This window comes from Oryctolagus cuniculus, chromosome 2 (genome assembly GCF_964237555.1).
Source record: "Oryctolagus cuniculus chromosome 2, mOryCun1.1, whole genome shotgun sequence".
NCBI classification, from domain to species: Eukaryota; Metazoa; Chordata; class Mammalia; order Lagomorpha; family Leporidae; genus Oryctolagus; species Oryctolagus cuniculus.
In genome coordinates this window covers 177,397,590-177,417,263 of record NC_091433.1, presented here as the reverse complement: position 1 = coordinate 177,417,263, position 19,674 = coordinate 177,397,590, and the positions used below count along the sequence as shown (strand labels likewise).

Sequence of the window (19,674 nt, the reverse complement as noted above, 5' to 3'; positions counted from 1 at the left end):
GCCTCAAATACACGCCCCTTGGGTTTGTGTCTTTTTTTTTTTTTCAATGTATAAAAGTCAGACACGTGTGTTGTAGAAAATCCAAACCACACAAAAATGAATAGTGTTAAAGGATTAAAGCTCATATTCTAACTCCCTAACCCCAAAATTATTTACCCAAGGTAAATCACTATGGTTTGGTGAGTATCCTTTCTAGATTTTCCAAGGTAAAAAAAAAGATTTTTTAAAAAAGATTTATTTATTTGTTTATTTAAGCCTGGAGCCTGGAGCCTGGAACTCCATCCAGGTCTCCCACATGGGTGACAGGGGCACAAGCACTTGGACCATCTTCCACTGCTTTCCCAGGTGCATTAGCAGGGAGCTGGATCAGAAGTGGAGCAGCCGGGACTCAAACTGGCACTTGTAGGGGGTGCCGGAGTTGCTGTCAGTGGTTTAAGCCAGTGTGCCACAACGCTGGCCCCTGTGTAAATTTTTTTTCCTACGATGTATAACGATGTGCAGGTTCCACGAGTACACACACGTATTCCCACACACACATCCGGACCCCAAGGTGGTGTTTGCTGAGAGGGCAGGCACCGCTCACAGCACTCTGCCTGTCCTCTCATGGAGCAGGCCCCGTGCCCATGGCTCCACCCCCGGGCAGGTGGGCCTGGCTCCTGGTGCAAGTGCCCATACGGTGGGGCTGCATTCCTGCCTACTTGCTTTTGGCAGCCATGAGCACCCTGCACTTAGGGCTGTACACACCTGTGTCCCAGACGTGGACTAGCCAGGTTAGGGGGCCTGTGTGTCTCCGTGTGGGGAGACACTGCCCAGTTCCCCCCAGAGGGCTGTGCCACCCAAGTGCACAGCACTGGCCCCAGCCCCTGTCCTGCACGGTGTGAGCTCCAAGGTTGCTTCCCTTCTAGGGATCTAGAATTTCAACTCTGAGGAACCCCGAGTGGACAGACAGGGGCAAGGGCCTTGGAAAAAACCCGGAACAGAACCAGGGTCCTCCCAGGTATACGTTCCTCCCTGCCAGGGCTTCCGGGTCCAGGAGGCCGCCCGAGGAAGCAAAGTGACTTTGCCAGGCTGCGTGGGGGGGCTCCGCTCCATGGGAAGCCAAACTGTGTGCCCTCCTTGGCTGCTGGCGCACAGGGGCTGCATCAGGTCGGCAGCGGGGGGAGTGGGGTGGGTGAGGGGGTGGGGAGGCCTCCACTGAGGCCCAGCACAGCCAGGAAAGCCAGATGCAGGCGTGACATGCAGTGAGCAGACCCCTGTCGCCCCACGCAGCAGGGTCTCGCCTCTGCTGAAGCAGACAGGGCTCCGCAGGCCCAGAATGCTCCTCCCTGCCACCTTGCAGTCGCCCTGTGCAGGCAGCCTGGGGAGTGGCCCATCCCTGCCTCAACAGCCACCTTCCAGGGTCCAGCTGGGCCAAGCACCACAGAACCCTGGCAGAGCCACCACGAGGGAGGCAGGCAAGGGTCCCACGGACTCTGAGCCCCACGGAGCTGCTCGAGACGTCTTCTCCTGCCTGAGGGCCACACGGCCTCCTCTAGCCCCGGGACTCGCTTCCTGTTGACCACCAGCTCCGTAGCATGGAGACCCAGCATGCCCAGGCTGAGGGTCACTCAAGCAGGCAGAGTAGGAATGCCGCCCAGGCCGTGCAGCAGCCCATGCCCCTTTCTTTCTTCTGGAGCTGCTACCAAGGCTGGAACCCCCTTCCCACCTGTCCACACCCCCTCCCTGTGCTCTCTGCTCTGATGAGCCCCGAGTCAGCCAAGCTCTGGGATTAGAGAGAGCTGATGGCCCCTGCCAGGGACAACCCTTGACCCACCAAGAACCACCCCGGGGGACTGGCATCGATGCATAGTAGGTTGAACCTACGCGTTTGACACTGACATCCCATATCCACACCAGTTTAAGTCCCAGCTGCTCTACTTCCAATACGGCTGCCTGCTAATGCACCTGGGAAAGCAGCAGAGGATGGCCCAAGTGCTTGGTCCCCCTGCCACCCATGTGGAAGACCTGGATGGAGCTTCTTGCTCCTGGCTTTGGCCTGGCCCAGCTCTGGCTGCTGTGGCCATCTGGAGAGAGGCACACTCAGCCAGGCCTGGACTTGGGCTCCACCTCCAAGCCCTTCCCCAGCTACCGTCTCTCTTCTCCTGTCCCCTGGCCCCAGCAGCATGTCACTCCTGGAGGCAGGGACTTTGCGTGACTCAGCTAGACTGACAGGTGCCGGATCAGTATTCACAAGAGACTGATTACTGCAAAGCTAGGTTCAAAGTGATCATTTCCTGCTCTTAAGCTTGGAATTGGAATGGTGGTATTGCTGCCGGGGCAGAGGTAACTGGTAAACCCTCTCTCATTTGCTTTGATTTTGTCTGCTGCCTTGAAAGGGGCCGTGGGACCCCTGGGGCTGTCACTGCGCCCATTACCTCTGACCACTGTGGAAGCCATCAGCAGCAATTGCAATTCTGACTTCCTCTCTCCTCACCTGTGGCCGTGGGAGTGGGCGGGGGGAGACACAACAGGAACAGCAGCAGGGAGCAGCCCTTCCTTCTACTCCCCCAGCTCCACCCTGGGTCTGAGTAAGGCAGGGTCCTGTCTCCCACAGCCCATCACGCCTCATGCTGGGCTTCAGACCCTGCCCAGCTCTCAAGGGGTCCCTCAGGGTTTGGGGACCACAGCTTTCCTTCCTGGCAAGACCCCCGTAGCCTGGGGACATGGCCTCCTGCCTCTCTGCTGCCTGTCACCACCCTCCCTCAGGCCTCTCAGCTGGGGGCCATCCACTTGGCTGTCACGTGGAGGAGGGGTACTGGCATCCAGTGGGTCAGGCCCAAGACGCAGGACAGCCCCTGTGGCAGGGAGTCACCCCCAGATGTCAAAAGAGGCTTTGAAAAACCTGGGGGCTGCCTTTTGTAAAACTTTTTAAAAACGGTGATAAAATATATGTAACATAAAATTTACCATTTTACCCACTTTCCAGTACACATTAAGTGTGCTCACGTGGCTAGACCCCAAGCAGGAACTCAGGCCCACAACCATGATTCTGCTGTCTTCTAAGGAATACTTTAAAGTCTGTGTGTCTCACGTGCACACAGACATGCACCTGCAGATGTACACACAGATACACCCACAGATGCACACAGACATGTACAGATGGGCACACAGAGATAGGCGCACACACAGATGCAAACACACACAGACACACACAGAGATGAACACAGAATGCGCACACACAGACACAAATGCACCTATGCACACACACAAATGCACACAGACACAGAGACACATACAGAGTCTCACATACACAGATGCACACACACAGATACAGGGGCACACACACATGCATACACAGACACACACAGATGAACACACACCTCCCACCCAGCTCCCTGCTAATGTGCCTGGGAAGGCAGCAGAGGATGGCCCAAGTGCTTGGTGCCCAGCATCCATTCGGGAGACCCGGAAGGAGCTCCTGGCTCCTGGATTTGGCGTGGCCCAGCCCAGGTCATTTGCGGCCTCTTGGGGAGTGAACCAGCGGATAGATGCGCACACACAGACACAACTGCACATACGCACACACACAAATGCACATAGACACAGAGACACGTGGAGTTTCTCTCTCACACACAATGTACGCATACAAAGATGCACAGAGAGATGCACACACATATACAGGCCCATGCACAGATGCACACATACACACATAGATGCACACACAGATGCACACAGAGATGAGCACATACGAACAGATGCACACAGACATGTACAGATGCACACACATACACAGGTGCATACACAGTGCACACACATAAGCATACAGATATATACACACAGATGTACACACACACAGTCTCTCACCCACATATAGATGCACACACACACAGATACACACACACAGAGAGATGAACATATACAGACACACACACAGGCACAGAGACAGACACACAGATAAACACAGACAGGCACACACACACCTGGCAGGGATTTGTGCTGGGCGCCAGTCTCGGGAAGCCTCGGCCTCAGCCCTGCCCCCAGCTCCCAGCCTCCTACCGTGTAGCTGGCAGGTGGGAGCAGCTGCTGGGCCTGCCTCGCCCCCAGGGGTGGGTGAAGGCCCCAGCCCACGGCATGCCACGCTCGCTTACAAAGCTCTTTCTCAGCCTCTCTTGTTACAGCGCTCACCACGCTGCTGCCCCTGTTGGTCCAGCTCGTTGCTTCTCTCCTCCACTGGGAGCCACACGTTGTTCGTCTTTTCATTTCTCCGCACCTCCAGCTCCCCAGCCCCCAGCACAGACCCCGGCACACATGCACTTATGAAATTAATGAACTTCAGGGGCTGCCTGCGACACTGGCATCCCATGTGGGCACAGGTTCCTGTCCCAGCTGCTCCACTTCCGACCCAGCTCCCTGCTAATGTGCCTGGGAAGGCAGCAGAGGATAGCCCAAGTGCTTGGTGCCCAGCAACCATTTGGGAGACCCGGAAGAAGTTCCTGGCTCCTGGATTTGGCGTGGCCCAGCCCAGGTCATTGCGGCCTCTTGGGGAGTGAACCAGTGGATAGAAGACTTGTCTGTCTGTCTCTCTGTCTCTCTCTCTCTCTGTGTAACTCTGCCTTTCAAACAAGTAAATAAATCTTTTTTAAAAAAGTAATGAACTTCATGAGCACAATGAGGCTGGGGTAGCTGGTGCTGCCCACTCTTTTTCGAGGAGCAGGTTCCATGGCCCACGGCTTGCGTGGGTCACTCGAGTCCCACATCTCCTACGTGTTCAGGCTGTCTCCGGCCTCTCAGGAGAAGCCCCTGCTCACCAATCCCAGGAACTCCGAGAAAAAAAAGGAGCCCCTGCTGGGCCCCGGAGGGGCCGGGAGAGGCAGCTGGCTTTTTCCATGGCAGCACGCACCCTGAGAAAAAGCAAGGTGGCGCCTCCTCCCGCCGTGAACCTGTCCAGGCCAAAGTCTACTCCCCCCCCCCCCCACTCTGCAAGAAGTCTGGGCCAGACCCCAGAACTCCTGCCCTGCCTCCCCCAGGGGAGGCCATAGTGCCCACGGCAGGGCAAGGGCAGAGCGCCCAGTAGGGAAAATTGGCTTTAAAAAAAAGTTTATTTATTTTTATCTACTTGAAAGGTAGAATGAGGGAGAGACCTTCCACCTGCTGGTCCACTCCCCAAACGCCCACAACAGCCAGGGCCAGGCCAGACCACAGCCAGGAGCCCAAACTCCCTTCAGGTCTCCCACATGGGCGGCAGGGACTCAAGAACCTGAGCCATCAGCTGCCGCCTCCCTGGATGTATCAGCAGAAGCTGGATCAGAACCAAAGCAGCCAGGACCCAGATCGGGTGCGCAGACGTGGGCTGCACGCATCCAAGCACTGCACCACAGCCCCTGCCCCAGCGTTCAAGAGCTCCTTTGTTAGGGTCGTGGTATTTACACACAAAGGAAAAACGAGGCAGAGAGAGGTGAAGGCAACAAAGCAGGGGACAGGGGGCCCAGGCACCTGGTTGCAGGGTTCACCTGGAGGAGAGGAGCAAGACAGACAGGGCCTACGCACCTGCCCCTCTCCTCCTGGCCTCCCTCCTGCCCTTGGGCTCACCAGAGAGGGCCAGGCCTGCCGTTTCGCCTCTGAGGCTTCTGCATGGCTCAACTCCGTGCCATCCGGGAACTCTGCCACCCAGCCAGCCATGGCCTGGGGACACGCAGTGCAGTCGGGGTGCGCCCTGCTGCCACAGGACAGGGATGTGCACGGATGCCGGTGACTCAACAGAGACCTGCGAGCCCCTCCCCTCCACTCACACAGAGCGCTGTGCTCCTTCCGGTTCCCCCACTCCCGCAGGGCCCCAGCCCCTCTGCCAGCCTGGATTTTTCCAGGGTAATGCTGGTTTCCGGAATAGCCATCACGTCCACATAAGCAGGGCAGGGCAGCACTGGCACTGGGCCATGGCCGCCACGCCCCCTGGCCTTCCTGCAGCAGTCAGCCAGAGAGGCCCCCTGCCCATCTTCCTGGGGTGAGTGGAGCCAGACCCCGAAACTTGGGAAGTAGGACCCTGACCCCAACTTCCTTCTTCCCGATGGAGCAGCTACAAGGGCCACATGTGGGGGCTGGGGCAGCAGGACCATCAGCCAGAGAGGGCCACTCTGGTCCCCACCCATGCTCCCCTTCCAGGCCCCACCAGCTCCACACCACTTCTGCACTGAGCTGCCTTCCTCCCTCCCCCGACACCACCCATCCAGGAGTCTAAGGAGAGGGACTCAGGGCTCAGTGAAGCCTGACGGGTCACTCAGTTGCAGCCTTGGGAGGCTGTCCTGAGCCACAGCCAGCCAACAATACGAGACCCAACATGCGGTAGGTGGCCAGTCCACAAGTCCAGCTCCAGCAGGGACACCTGCCCACCTGGAAGCCCAGGGCCTGGCTGTGCTCCTTCAAGTCAACCTGCAAAAGGCTCCAGAATGGGCTGGGCACCCTTGCCAGGCCCGGGATGGAGAGGAGGCCCCCGCACCTCTGATTTCTGGTTTCAATCTCTGCCAGCCCCAGGAGACAGGTCTGGAAGGAAGGGGCTCCACCACGGAGAATGGTGCTTCCCTGACCTTCTCGAAGGTTCTCGGGAGGCATTCTCCCCCGCTGCCCCAGCTGCGTGTGCTCAACCTGCGCCCCCTGCCATCATCTCCCAGCCTTGGGGGGTGCTGGCCCTGGGAAGCCCTTGGGACGGGGGAGCTGTACTGTCTTCAAGCTAGCCTTCCCCAGGAGCACAGAGCTCTGTAGGTGGGGATGACGAAAGACACACGTCAGCAACACCCAGGGATGTGCGTGCCAGCAGGGACGCGGGGGCGTGATGCAGGGGCGGCCGGGCTCCGAGGAAGACCACAGCCTCAGCAGACACCTGTGTGAATGAACGCTGCGCGGGCGGTGGCTCTGGTGTGTGTGACTCGAGGGAAGGGGCCAGGGAGAAAAGAAATCAAACTGGGTATTTTTCTTTTTTTGAACAACAAAGCTGAGATCCTGCAATCTCAGTTCGATGCTCCCCCTCAATACAGCCAGTTTTCTCAAGCAGCTTCCAAGAGGGCCCCTGCTCCATCTGCTCCCTTCTCTGACGACAACACTGATGCTGTCCCTGTTATGATGTCACTGGCGCCTGGAGCTTCCAATTCTGCCCAGCCACTGCTCCTCCCCAAAGACTGTGGGACTGTTTTCTAGCCCAACCCCCACCCAACCTCTTATCTCTGCCTGCACTCACCCCCCCCCCCAGCCTCTATGTCTGCATGTACTCACCTCCACCCAACCTCTATGTCTCATGCACTCACCCCCCAGCCTCTATGTCTGCATGCACTCACCCCCCACCCAGCCTCCATCTCTCATGCACTCACCCCCCAGCCTCCATCTCTCATGCACTCACACCCACCCAGCCTCTATTTCTGCGTGCACTTCCCCCCCAGCCTCTATGTCTCATGCACTCACCCCCCAGCCTCTATGTCTGCATGCACTCACCCCCACCCAGCCTCTATGTCTCATGCACTCACCCCCACCCAGCCTCTATGTCTCATGCACTCACCTCCACCCAACCTCTATGTCTCATGAACTCACCCCCCAGCCTCCATGTCTGCATGCACTCACCCCCCACCCAGCCTCTATCATGCACTCACCCCCCACTCAGCCTCTATCTCATACACTCACCCCCAGCCTCCATCTCTCATACACTCACACCCACCCAGCCTCTATCTCTGCGTGCACTCACCCCCCCAGCCTCTATGTCTGCATGCACTCACCCCCCAGCCTCTATGTTTCATGCACTCACCCCCCAGCCTCTATGTCTCATGCACTCACCCCCCACTCAGCCTCTATCTCATACACTCACCCCCCAGCCTCCATCTCTCATGCACTCACACCCACCCTTCACACCCACCCAGCCTCTATCTCTCATGCACTCACACCTCAGCCTCTATGTCTCATGCACTCACCCCCAGCCTCTATGTCTGCATGCACTCACCCCCACCCAGCCTCTCTCTCTCATGCACTCACCCCCACCCAGCCTCTATCTCTCATGCACTCACCCCCACCCAGCCTCTATGTCTCATGCACTCACCCCGCCTCTATCTCTCATGCACTCACCCCCACCCAGCCTCTATCTCTCATGCACTCACCCCCACCCAGCCTCTATGTCTCATGCACTCACCCAGCCTCTATGTCTGCATGTACTCACCCCTACCCAGCCTCTATGTCTCATGCACTCACCCCCCACCCAGCCTCTATCTCTCATGCACTCACCCCCCACCCAGCCTCTACCTCATACTTACCCCCCACCCAACCTCTATGTCTCATGCACTCACCCCACCCAGCCTCTATCTCTGCATGCACTCACCCCCCACCCAACCTCTATGTCTCATGCACTCACCCCACCCAGCCTCTATGTCTGCATGCACTCACCCCCACCAGCCTCTATCTTTGCATGTATTGAGCACTCAAGGGTGCTACTTCCTTCACTGCCTCCTCCTCAAAACTTCCTGATAGGGGCTGGTGTTGTGGTGCGAGGGGGGTAAGCCAGAGCTTTATGCCGGCATCCCACATCAGAATGTCAGTTTGGGTCCCGGCTATTCTGCTACCGATCCAGCTCCCTGCTAATGGCCTGAGGTGGCAGTGGATTATGGCCCCTGCCACCCATGTGGGAGACCCGGATGGAATTCCTGGCTCCTGGCTTTGGCCTGGCCCAGCCCCAGCTGTTGCAGCATTTGGAGAGTGAACCAGTGCCTGAAAGATTTCTCTCCCTCTTTCTCTCCCTCCCCTTCTGTCTCTCTGCCTTTCAAATAAATGCACCTCTAAAAAAGAAAACTTCCAGATAAATGTGTTTTTCAGAGATGACGAAGAGTAGAGACCCCCTCCACCCACACTTCCGACCCACATGGAGTACATGTGCAAAGGGAGCCCTATCCACTCGGCAGGCAGGGCTGCTCACAGGCCACAGCGCCCGCGTGCGCCGCCTCCCCCACGCCTTGCTCGGAGAGGCCCTGGTCGCCGGGTGATGCTCTGCTTCTTTGACTTCCCCGACCCCCACCCCCTTCTGAAGGCCCCCTCGAGCTGGGGCTCCTCGGGCTTGTCTTCCTGGCTTTCCCAGTTATGCTCCTGGTGTCCACACCGCTGCAGCAGGCCCTGGTGCACCGCTGATGCGATGGCGTGGGTCAGGGAGCCAGCAGGCGGGTCTGTGGGAGCAGTCAGGAAGTTCGAACCTCCTGCATTACAGCACGAGCCTGGGAAGGCAGAGGAGCCGGCGGCAGCGCACCCTGCTTGGCTCCCTGCAAGGAGAGCGACCGCCAAGGGCCCCCGAATCCTGTCACACCAAGCTCTGGCTTGAAACCGAGGGGCAGCAGGCCATGGAGTTGCGGTTGGACGGGTTGGTGCAGGAACAGGTCTGGGCTGGAAACAGGAAGGGATCTGAGCTCTCTCTTGGCGCAAAGTCAAAAGGTCCTCTCTGCTAGCCGCTGTGGAGCAGAACCCACACGGCCAGGGCCACAGCCCTGCTGGCTGGAGCCTCAGGGGAGCGGCGCCCTGCCGTTCCGCAGCTCCCCCCACCCCACCCCGACCCGCCCATCTTCTGCTCCAAAGCGGGGCCATCCTGCCTTCCTGGACCCCGTCACTCAGGGTTGTAGGGGCGGACGCAGAGGGAGCAGCGCGGGCTTCAGCTCAGCACCAGCCCCCAGCACCCCTCCCCGCCTCCTCCCTCCCCTCCTGAGTTATTCTTAGCAAGAGGTGACCTCAGAGTGCTCCTTTTGAACAAAAAATAACCCTGGAGGAAGTTGGTGGGTATAAATCTTCAATGAACAAATTCATACAGCTAGTAAACAGGGGCCGGGGCCCCACGGGCCGGGCAGCCCCAGGGTCTGGTGGGCAAGGGCAGAAGCCTTCCTTCCAGCGCCCCACGCTGGAACCACCCATGGAGCACAAGGGCCCTCACAGGGCCGTATGGCCTTGTGACCAGGCAGCAGCCAGCCCCACACACCCTCCCTTGTTGCCCTCTATGCACCCAGGAACTGGTGACCAGGGAGCTGCCTGGATCCACACACCCCCACCCACCCCCGGGCTCGGGCCTACATGCCAGCCCCCTCCTCCCCGTCATGGGCACTGGGCAGCCCGCAGGCCCTGGCCCAGGTGCCAGCTCCCTTCCGAAGCCCCGCCCAGCCCTGCAGCTGGCTTCCTGTTTCCTGTGCCGGCTCACACGGCAGCATCCTGGCTCTCAGGGCCGAGCTGCCGACACAGCAGGCCCAGCCCTCTGTCCTCAGACCCTGGCTGCCTTCCCCCTGCCGCGCCGGCTCCCTGGCGTGTGGGTCAGTTGCTCCCCGCAGTTACAGCTCCCGCGTGTGCAGGCCGGTCCTGGACACTTTCCCACGCACTCCTGCGTGCGTTTGCCGCCTCGAGATGCTTACTGAGGAGGCAAGGGGCCCAAGTCCCGCATCGTCCTGAACCTTGGTCTCTTCATGTGAACACGGGATGGTAATGACAGTGGCCCCCACCTGCCTTCCACGGGGGTCACCGTGAGGCGAGGGACACGGTCTTCAGACAGCTTGCCTAATGTTGAACAGGAGCGGGAGCGCAGCATGGCCTGGCTTGGTGGGGAGACACAAGCTCTCCCCACCTGCTTTTCAAACTCTCAGGGATCACAGACCAGGGGTTTTGGTTTCGCACTTTTAAAAGTTCTCTATGCACCGAGCAAGGATGCTTTTGCAAAACATACAATGCCACTGTTACAGGAAAACGCCAGGGGCGGGTGTTCGGTGCAGCGGTTAAGATGCCCGTTTGGGACGCCGACGTCCCACATCGGAGGGCCTGGCTCCAAGCCACGGCTCCACTTCCAGTCCCCGCTTCCTGCTCATGTGTGCCCTGGGAGGCAGCATGATGATGGCCCAAGTACCTGGGTCCCAGCCGCCAGTGTGGGAGACCTGGACTGAGTGCCTGGCTCCTAGTTTCAGCCTGGGGCAGCCCTGGCTGTTGCAGGCATTTGGGGAGAGAACCAATGGATGGAAGACTGATCTCTCTCTCCCTCTGCTTTTCAAATAAACATAAATCAATCGATAAACCAAACAATTTCAAAGCTCCTGAGCACTGATTCTGGGATTCCACAGGGACAGGTAACAGTGAGTGCTTCTGCGAGAGAGATCTGCAGAGCATGGGCTCGCTGGGCTTGGAGCTTGTCTTCCGAGTTCTCGGTAATTCACCAGCATGAACCTCACAAATGGGTCGGGAAGGGGGAACTCTCGGGGGAGGGGGTCATGACAGCTGACCTGGGCTTCATCTTCAAGCGAGGCTTTGATGGGCCGTGGCACTGGGCCAGGTGGAGAGAGGGGAGGCAGCGGGAGAAATGGGTGTGGCCAAAGGGGTAGCAGTGGGCGCCAGGGCAGGGGCAGGAGAGGTCAGATGAGGAGGAACCAGATGGAATATTCCAGAACTTGTCCCTTAGCAGACAGAGTCCTGGGAGATGCCTGAACAGAGCTGGGGGGCTGCATTTCCTGGGGCTATGGGGGCCTCTTCTCTCTAGCACAGTGCACTGCAAAGAAGCCTTCTGAGTGGGGCGGCTCCTCCACGGCAGGTGCTGGTACCTGTGCTGTGTCCGCTGTGGAGGGAGGACGGGCGGGGCCTGGAGGGCACGGGGGTGGGGTGGGGTGGGTGGAGCTGGTGTAGGGGAGGGCAGAGCCTTGGACACAGGTGCCCGCAGAAGGCAGACAGATGGCCTTGCAGGCAAAAGAAGGAGCCAAAGACGCTCCGGCTTGGGGCTAGGAGGCCACGAGCAGACCCAGCTCGATCCCCTTGTCCGTCTGGACTGGCCGAGCGCCGTGTGCACAGAGCAAGCCTCCAGGCCTCCGGCAGCGCCGCCTTGGCTACACCTGCCAGGACCCGAGCCAAGCGCCCTTCCCTCTAGGCTGGCAGGATGACACGGGAGAGCTCCTGGCTACACCTGGCCCCCACAGAAGCACGGCGTCCCTTCCCGTCAGCTCAGGCCCCTGCTCCCCAGGCAGCTTTGCCCTCACTGTGTGCTTCCCCCGCTGGGGCCTCCCCCTGAGTCTAGGGGGCTGCAGGGGTCGCCCAGGCCATGGGTGGCACCACAGCAGACCACGACTCGCACAGGCCGCACACTGTGGGCTGCTGAGAAGCCGACGCTGGCCCCCACCCGGAAGGCCTGCCCCCCCGGCCTCCTGTACGTGTGGACTCCACTTTGCTCTGTGCCAAAGCGCCGCAGGAGGCGGACAGGGCAGGTGTTACAGACAGCCGTATTTTACCAATGAGGAAGCAGCTCAGAAAGGCTGCGTAACTTCCTCTAGGTCACACAGCCAGGAAGCAGTCAATCCAGATGCTGCTTCCCCTGTCAAACTGCACCTCCGTGGCCTGCCAAAGAGGACTCAGCCTTCGCTGGGGCTGGCTCACTGGTGCCCGAACCTGCCAACTCCCCGCCACAGGTGCAGGGGGAGCGCATCCTCACCACCTGTGTCCATCGGAAGGGCCCCCAAGGCTCGGGCAGTGATGGACACGAGGCCATGCAGGCAGTGGTGCAGGATCTGAACCCTGGTCTGCCCAAAGCCAGGGCTTTTTCTTTCCCACGGGGAGCCTGCGGCAGGTGGGAGATTTATACGATAGCCCTCAGCCTCTTCCACCCACCGGGCTGTCCCCTCTCCTCTCTTACCGTCCACAGAGGGCCACCCGCCTGCCCGACTTCCTCGTGCCCTCTGACTCATGCTTTTCCCCGCCGCTCGGGGCCGGCCTTGCCTCTGACTCCAGAGACACACAAGGATGCCTCAGGGGCCGCTGGGTCTCCCCTGGCAGGGGCAGGGGCTCCTGCGCCCAGCGCCTGGGTCTGAGGAAGCAGGAGCCTGCTACGCATGGGGGGGGGGGCTGCCCGCCCGGGCTGCCACGTGCCCCCTGGAGAGCACCCTGCAAGCTGGAAACGCCTTTGAAGCCTCATTTTATCAATGTCACGTGAACGTTTCATTCCAGGCCGTAAAACATCCCTTTGCTTTAATATTAGAATGTTGGAAATCACTCACCAGTTAAATTACTTCACTTCCGCCCCTCTTCCCTGCCGCGTCGCCAAGCAGAGCCGGCCGCCATGCACCTCGGTTTGGGCGGACTCTCCGCCCTCCCACCCCCTGGGGTCCCGCAGATCCCTGGCTCCAGCCCTGTTGAGAACTTGTCCTTGAAAGCAGAGTTACAAACCCAGAGCCCTTGGATCCCCTCATTCTCAGCTGGACGGGGCTAAAAGAAAGGACCCAGCTGTCCGTGGTGTCAGGCAGCAGTCACAGCTCCCCCTCTGCACTTAAGACATGGTGGGGGGGGCCTGCAGGGCTCAGCCCCGCCCCCTGGGGCTGCCCCCCCCCCCCAGCAGCCATGGCTCCCAGAGGCCTAGACCCTGGCCCTCCTCTGACAGGGACCACCAGCAGACCCTGGGCCTCAGTTCTTTTCCTGTAGGCCGGGGGTGCGTGTGGCCCTGGAGGGAGGGGCCTGCGCGTCCAGCCTGAGATCTGGCCAGCTCTCGGCTGCCCCTCCAAAGTGAGGCCATGAGTCAGGGGCCTCGGCCAAGTCCTGCTCCAAGCCCTGTCAGCCCAGTCGCCTGCACTTTCGGGGCCTCTGGTTGTTGCTACAGAAAACAAGGGAGTGGAGGGTGGCTGTGGGGCTCGAAGAACGGGCAATGTGAGTGAGGACTGCAGCTGGATGGACTTGCTCACCACGCCCCCAGGTCCCTACAGGACACACGCACCTGGCCGCTGACTACGGCGCGTGCACGCGGAAGGACACTCACCGGCGGGTGCTTGCGCTTCCTCCCGGGCCTGCCCACTTTCCGGGCGGTGGTGCTGGGCTCCTGCCGCTCCTCTTTGCCACGAGGCTCCTCCTGCTCTTCTCCTTCCTGTGGGCACAGACACAGCTGGTGAGGCCAGAGGCTGATCCCACAGGTGCATCCCCCCCGGGCCGGCCTTGACCTCCCTCCAGCGAGGACTCCTCCCAGCCGAGGACAGCCAGGCTTCCCAGGCTGGGCCGCGTCGCTGCTGCCCCGCACGGTGATGAACCTCTTTTCTGCGTGGCAAGCCTTGAGACTCCTGTGGAGCCCCACGGAAACACAGCTTGGGGGGGCTGGTGCTGTGGTGCCTGCAATGCCAGCATCCCGTATGAGAGCCGGTTTGAGTCCCAGCTGCTCCACTTCCTGTCCAGCTCCCTGCTAATGCTCCTGGGAAAGCAGTGGAAGATGGCCCGAGTGCTTGGGCCCCTGTACCCATGTGGGAGAAGCTCCTGGCTCTGGCTTCTGCATGGCCCAGCCCTGGCCACTGTGGCCATTTGGGGAGTGAACCAGTGGATGGATGATCTCTCTCTCGCTCTGTGTCTCCCTCTTTTTCTGTAACTCTGCCTCTCAAAATAATTAAATGAACCCTAGAGAGAAAGAGAGAGAGAGAGAGAAATCCATCTTCAGGGTCCTTGGGGACAGCCTGCTGCCCTGCAGACTCCACCTCCCTCTCCTGCGGGCTGCATTTTCCGACCCCCAAAATCCCAGCACAGACCGTGGTAAAGGACTTGCTTCTGAGCTCGGAGTTTATTTGTAAGGGAAAAAAAAAAATCTTCCCAAGCAAACAATCACATTAGTGATCTACCCAACGAACCATCGTCATCGAAAAGAAACATTCCATCTGCCGACGTCTGAAGAGTGCGCGCTGACGGACGAGAGGCCGGCGCAGGAGACGGAGGGCGCCTGCCTGCATTGTGAACACTGCCACCCGGAGCCCGTGGGCAGCACCGCCTGGCACCGCACAGGCGCGGCTCCCTCGGTCCCTCAGCTTGGCCCAAGTCTGGGCCAGAAGTGTGTGGCGCTGGCTGCACCCCCACCCGCACCCCACCCCCGGCACAGCATCAGTCCTACACCTAGAAAGTCCTGCCTCACTGCTCCAGCCTGGCCACAAACCACCCACAAGTCCATTCTGACTCAGCCCGGCTCCGGCATGACTAAGCCCCGGTGGCAGTGGCATTGGGGAAGGAGACACAGGGGACCCTGGCCCAGCAGAGGGACAGCAGGTGGCTCTTGATGGTCGGCGCAGGGTCAGGGGCCGAGGATGTCAACTGAGATGGCCCTCCAAGTCCCACTCAACTTTCATTTTCTGTGACTTCAAGATAGCATGTGGTTTGCCACTTGCATTTTCAGGTGACGGGGGTGGGGGACGGGCCAATGGAAACCAACTGCGACCAATTGCCGGGATCTGACCACGGGGACAGCATCACTGGCCCTCCGCCGGGCGGCGGTGGCGGCTGGCCTTTCCAGGCACACCGGCGGGATGGACCAGCCCAGCTCCAGGTCTCAGAGGCCTCCGAGGAGGTGCGAGTGGAGGGCAAGTGTCCTCTTGGGCCTCAGCAGCACAGGTCAAGTAGGAGAGAGAACGGCCAGAGGCGAGCGGAGGACGCGGGGCACTGTGGGGCGGGGAAGGTGAGCGGTGCCCCAGGAGGCTGCCAGGAGTCCCCAGGCTGGCCTTGGAGAGTGGTGTCACTCAGCTGTGTTGCACGACACGGCAGTGGGGACCAGGGCATTACAGGGGGAGTCCTTAAGAAGCCCAGCTCAGAGAGGGTCTGAAAGAGAAGGCGGGGGCGGGAGCAGGGGCGGGGAGAGACCCTGGACCCTGGAGGGGCCCTTTTCAGGAAAGCACCGCAGAGAGGCAGTGGGGGCAGGAAGGCAGCCAGCAGTGGGTGTTCTGGAAGGCCCAGCCCAGGGAGGGCCACGGGCACACGCCCCAGGGGAGGTGGGCCTGCTGGCTCTGAGCTGTCCTTGGGAGATTCCACAGCCACCCCATTGAAGAAGGGCTCGCTTGGTCCCCACGGGGAGGAAATGATCCCTGACGCAGCCTGACGCCTGTGACGGCTTTGGCGGGATCCACTCAAGAATAGGAGGGCTGAGGCCCCGGCGCTGCTGTTGGTCTGATCCACCCCACTAAACAGGCACCGTCTTGGTCAGCATTCACATGGCCAGGGCACAAGCAGGAGCCCAGCGTGTGCGCCCACCGGCACCAGCACCAGTCTCAAGTTCTTTGTCCACAGAATGGGCGTACGAAAGAATCCACTTGCCTACTCCTCAGGTTTTGATGGGCAGATGAACAAATGATTCATCTCCTTGTCTGGTCTGGTCCTTGCTGAATCCCCGGGGCAAGAGCAGATTCTAGAGAAACCCGCACTGTCTAGGAACCCTGGGCTTTGAACAGTTTCTAGGACTTTCTTTTATTCTGAAATCATCAGCGACGCGAAAGCCCCTGATGGGCATAAAGCAGCCGTGACAGACACACCAGGCTCCCCTCAACAGTACAGAAACTCTCTGGGGACGCCACAGGTGACCCCTGTCGCCTGCACACAGCGGTCACCCCTCGCCCTCGCCATGAGTGCTGGACCTCGCCTGCTTTCCATGCTGCAACCAAGCCCGGGAGACAGGTGGGCCAGGGGGCGTGCCGGGGACCAGGCAGGGGCGCTGTGTGCCGAGCCTGTACCAGCACTGCGGCCTCGGGCACCCCTGGGTGGTGCTGGAGGAAACCGAGTCTCCACAGCAGCACCCAGGTCTGGGCGACTCCCGGCCCACGCCCTTCCCAACGGGCCCCGGGGCATGGGATTTCCCGCATCATCCCGCTGCGGGTGTGGGGCTGACACACGGACAGGGTGAGCAGATGGCCCCGGGCCGCGCCCCTCCAGGGAGGCGTATCAAGTGGTTCCTTCACGCATCTGTCACGGGGCCTGTTTTATTCAGTCTCTTTGCTGATGGGCTGAGCGAAGGAATGTAAAATATGCTTATCAAATCTGCAAGTAGCAGTGAATTAGGAGGCTCTGATGCCCGCCCGGGAGCAGCTGAGAGCGGTCACACATTGGGCAGGAACACATTTGCGCCCAGGTCAGTTTCCTCATGTGTCAAGGATGGGGCCCGAATGAGTCAGACCTTCCAGCGGGGGAGGGGAGAGAGCTGGGCTCGGGAGCTGGGTGGGGACTTTCTCTGCCTTTGACTTCGGGGCGCACGGCAAGCTGTCTCACCTCTCTGAGCCTTGCTTCCCTCATCTGTGAATGGGGGATCACCCAGTCCGCTTCACGGCCTTGTCGCGGGAATTCAGTGAGCAGCATACCCGAAGCTGACACGTGACAGCCGCCCGAGAACTGCTAACTTCCTCCCGCTCCACGCGTCCTGACCAAGACATTTCACAGAAGCACCTCGCTCCCTGCAAACCCCAGCTCGCAGCCCTGCACGTGCAGCTGTCACTCACGGCACAGACGGATGCCGGCATCTGGCGGAGCGCTGGGGCCCCCTGCTCTTTCCCAAGTGCAGAGCCCTCGCAGAGGGGGCTCCCGGGGCCTGAGGGGCAAGCCCCCCCCCCCACTTCGGCTGGGTGTAGGAAGGGCCTGGGGTCTGGCTGGATTGCCTGGGTCTTCTCTCCACACTGGGCGCCCAGCAGCACACAGCAGGTACAAAAACAGCTGCTTCCCTCTCCGGCACCTTGGCAGACAGCTCTTCTGCCCAGGCCACCTTCCCCGCTGGCTTCCCAGCAAACCTGAACTCCCTTTCCCAGCCTCGCTGCCTCTGGGCCCCTCCTCCCATCCGTTACCTAGACTGAGCCTAGGCCTGACCCTTCCTTTCCAACAGGACAGGCCACTCAGCAAATGCAACTCACCCACACACAGACGCACCCTGCCCCCAGGAGACAGGTGTCCCCTCACCCAGGGACTGTCTGGCCAAAGTCCGTGCCACGAATCAGCTTCTGCAGTGGGCGGCGCTCTGCCCTGAGCTGCCCAGCACAAAGCTCTGTGCAGCTACAGCCACCGCAGGATGGTGCGCCCGGCGCGACCACGCCAACGACGACGGCAAACCCACCAGGCACTCACAGGGACAGAGGCGCCAGCTGACCCTGCAGGGGCTGGACAGAGCTGCGGCAGAAGCAGTAGTCACTTGGATGCGCTCACTTCCGGAGCCCTCCAGAGCCCCCACCTCCCAAAAGCCCACCCACCCTCCCTGATGAGTGACTGCTACATAGTAGGTGCTCAGGAAATTATCCAGGCCAGACACACAGCCGGGGGCACACGGACACATCCGCAAACGGCGTAGGAGGCTCCGGTGCCACTGGAATCTCTATGACCCCAGAGTCAGGGACTCACTTTCTAGGCTTGAACCTAATTGTTGCTTTACGTTTGTTTAATTCTTTCCAGCTTTCAAAGCACTTCACACTGGAAGGCCTCTTAGATTGGGCGGTTCCCGACAGCCTCTCTCTGAACTTCTAAGGCTATGATTTGACCTACATTTGCACGCAGCTCACTGCACGGATTATTTTAAGTCACGTACGACTTCTCTGATGAGCTGGGCTATGCCGATGATAATCTCTCCCAGCTATAGAACGTGGCAATGGGCAAGCATTTCCACACGTTACTCTACTTTATTCCTACGCTGCACAGGCAGCACAGCCGGGACTCTGAGGTTCACAGGGGTTATCTGGCTTGTAGCAATCCCTGAGAAGGGATCCTACAGAACCAAAATCCGCACCTCTGACCCCGGCCCGTGGAACCTTCCAGCACCACGTGTCACGGACCCTGCAATGCCACGGTCTACTCGCACACGGGTGTGCACACAGATGCGGTGACAGCACAAACCTGCAGGCAACCCAAGGCGAAGGCTCTCACACAGACGCACCCTGCCCCCAGGAGAGAGGTGTCCCTGGAGGCCCCCACCCAGAGCCAGCCGGGGGAGACATCCGTGCTCCCTTCAGAACTTAAACCTGATGCTTCGGACCCAGCATCGGTGAGCAGATGTCTCCAGCGGGTGTGCGAGTCGAGGGGACGAACTTGTGGGGTCCAGCCAGCCACCTGCTTGGGCCCCCTGGGACAAGAAGCCCGTACAGCCCCTGCCAGTTGCAGGCTGGCCTCCCAGAGGCTGTCTGTGCTCATGGAATCGAGTACAACGAATCAGCTTCTACACTGGGCAGCGCTCTGCACTGGGCCGCCCAGCACGAGGCTCCGTGCAGGAGCACCACTGCAGGATGGTGTACCCGGCACGAGACCACGACAAGCCCACCAGGCGCTCACAGGGACAGACGTGCCAGCTGACCCCGCACGGGCAGCAGCAGCTATCGCTTGGGTGTGCTCGCTTCTGGCGCCCTCCAGAGCCCCCACCTCCCAAAAGCCCGCCCACCCTTTCTTTCCATTCCTCAGCGATATCTAACAGACATCAGGGCTTCATATTGTAATTGCAATGCAGGCCACACCCCTGCAGGGCAGGGGCCACGGGCCCAGCGGCCCCCTGCTGAGTCCCTGCAGCTCCTGAGTGCTTGCCCACAGCAGGTGCTCCGTATGCGCTAAATGGCTGAAAATGGCCGTGCCTGAGGTTTCCCTGGGGCTGCAGCCCTGCCTCCACGGCCTGGGCCTCGCTGTTTTCTGCAGCCAGTGGAAGGGGGCTGCAGGCCGGGCCAGACCTCACACCCACGAAGCAGCACATCCCAGCCAAGGTCACCCCAGGGGGTGCCAGTGAGGTCACAGGGCCGGGGGGGGGGGGGCGAGTGCCCTCTCCTGAGGGCCCACTGTGTCCTGGATACAAAGATAAGCCAGTGGGGAAGGCGGGGTGGAGGCACACAGCAGCTAACGCCGCCGAGGCCAGCCGAGCGTGCCCGCAACTCTGCTGGCAGCCACCTCCGCGGGCACCCAGCCCGCTCCGCTGGCTCTCGCAGCAGCCCACCCAGG

At 60.3% G+C, this 19,674-nt stretch overlaps 1 protein-coding gene across 4 annotated transcripts in view; it reads right to left on the bottom strand.

The window, feature by feature from the left end:
- The window catches only part of DNMT3A (DNA methyltransferase 3 alpha), a 92,818-nt gene that overhangs the window by 41,111 nt on the left and 32,033 nt on the right, over positions 1–19,674 (bottom strand). For all 4 annotated transcript variants that reach the window (XM_070069735.1, XM_051840839.2, XM_051840833.2 and 1 more), the window contains exon 3: positions 13,748–13,852. In XM_070069735.1, the coding sequence (XP_069925836.1) occupies positions 13,748–13,852 (105 nt within the window). The remainder of the gene's footprint in view (positions 1–13,747; positions 13,853–19,674) is intronic.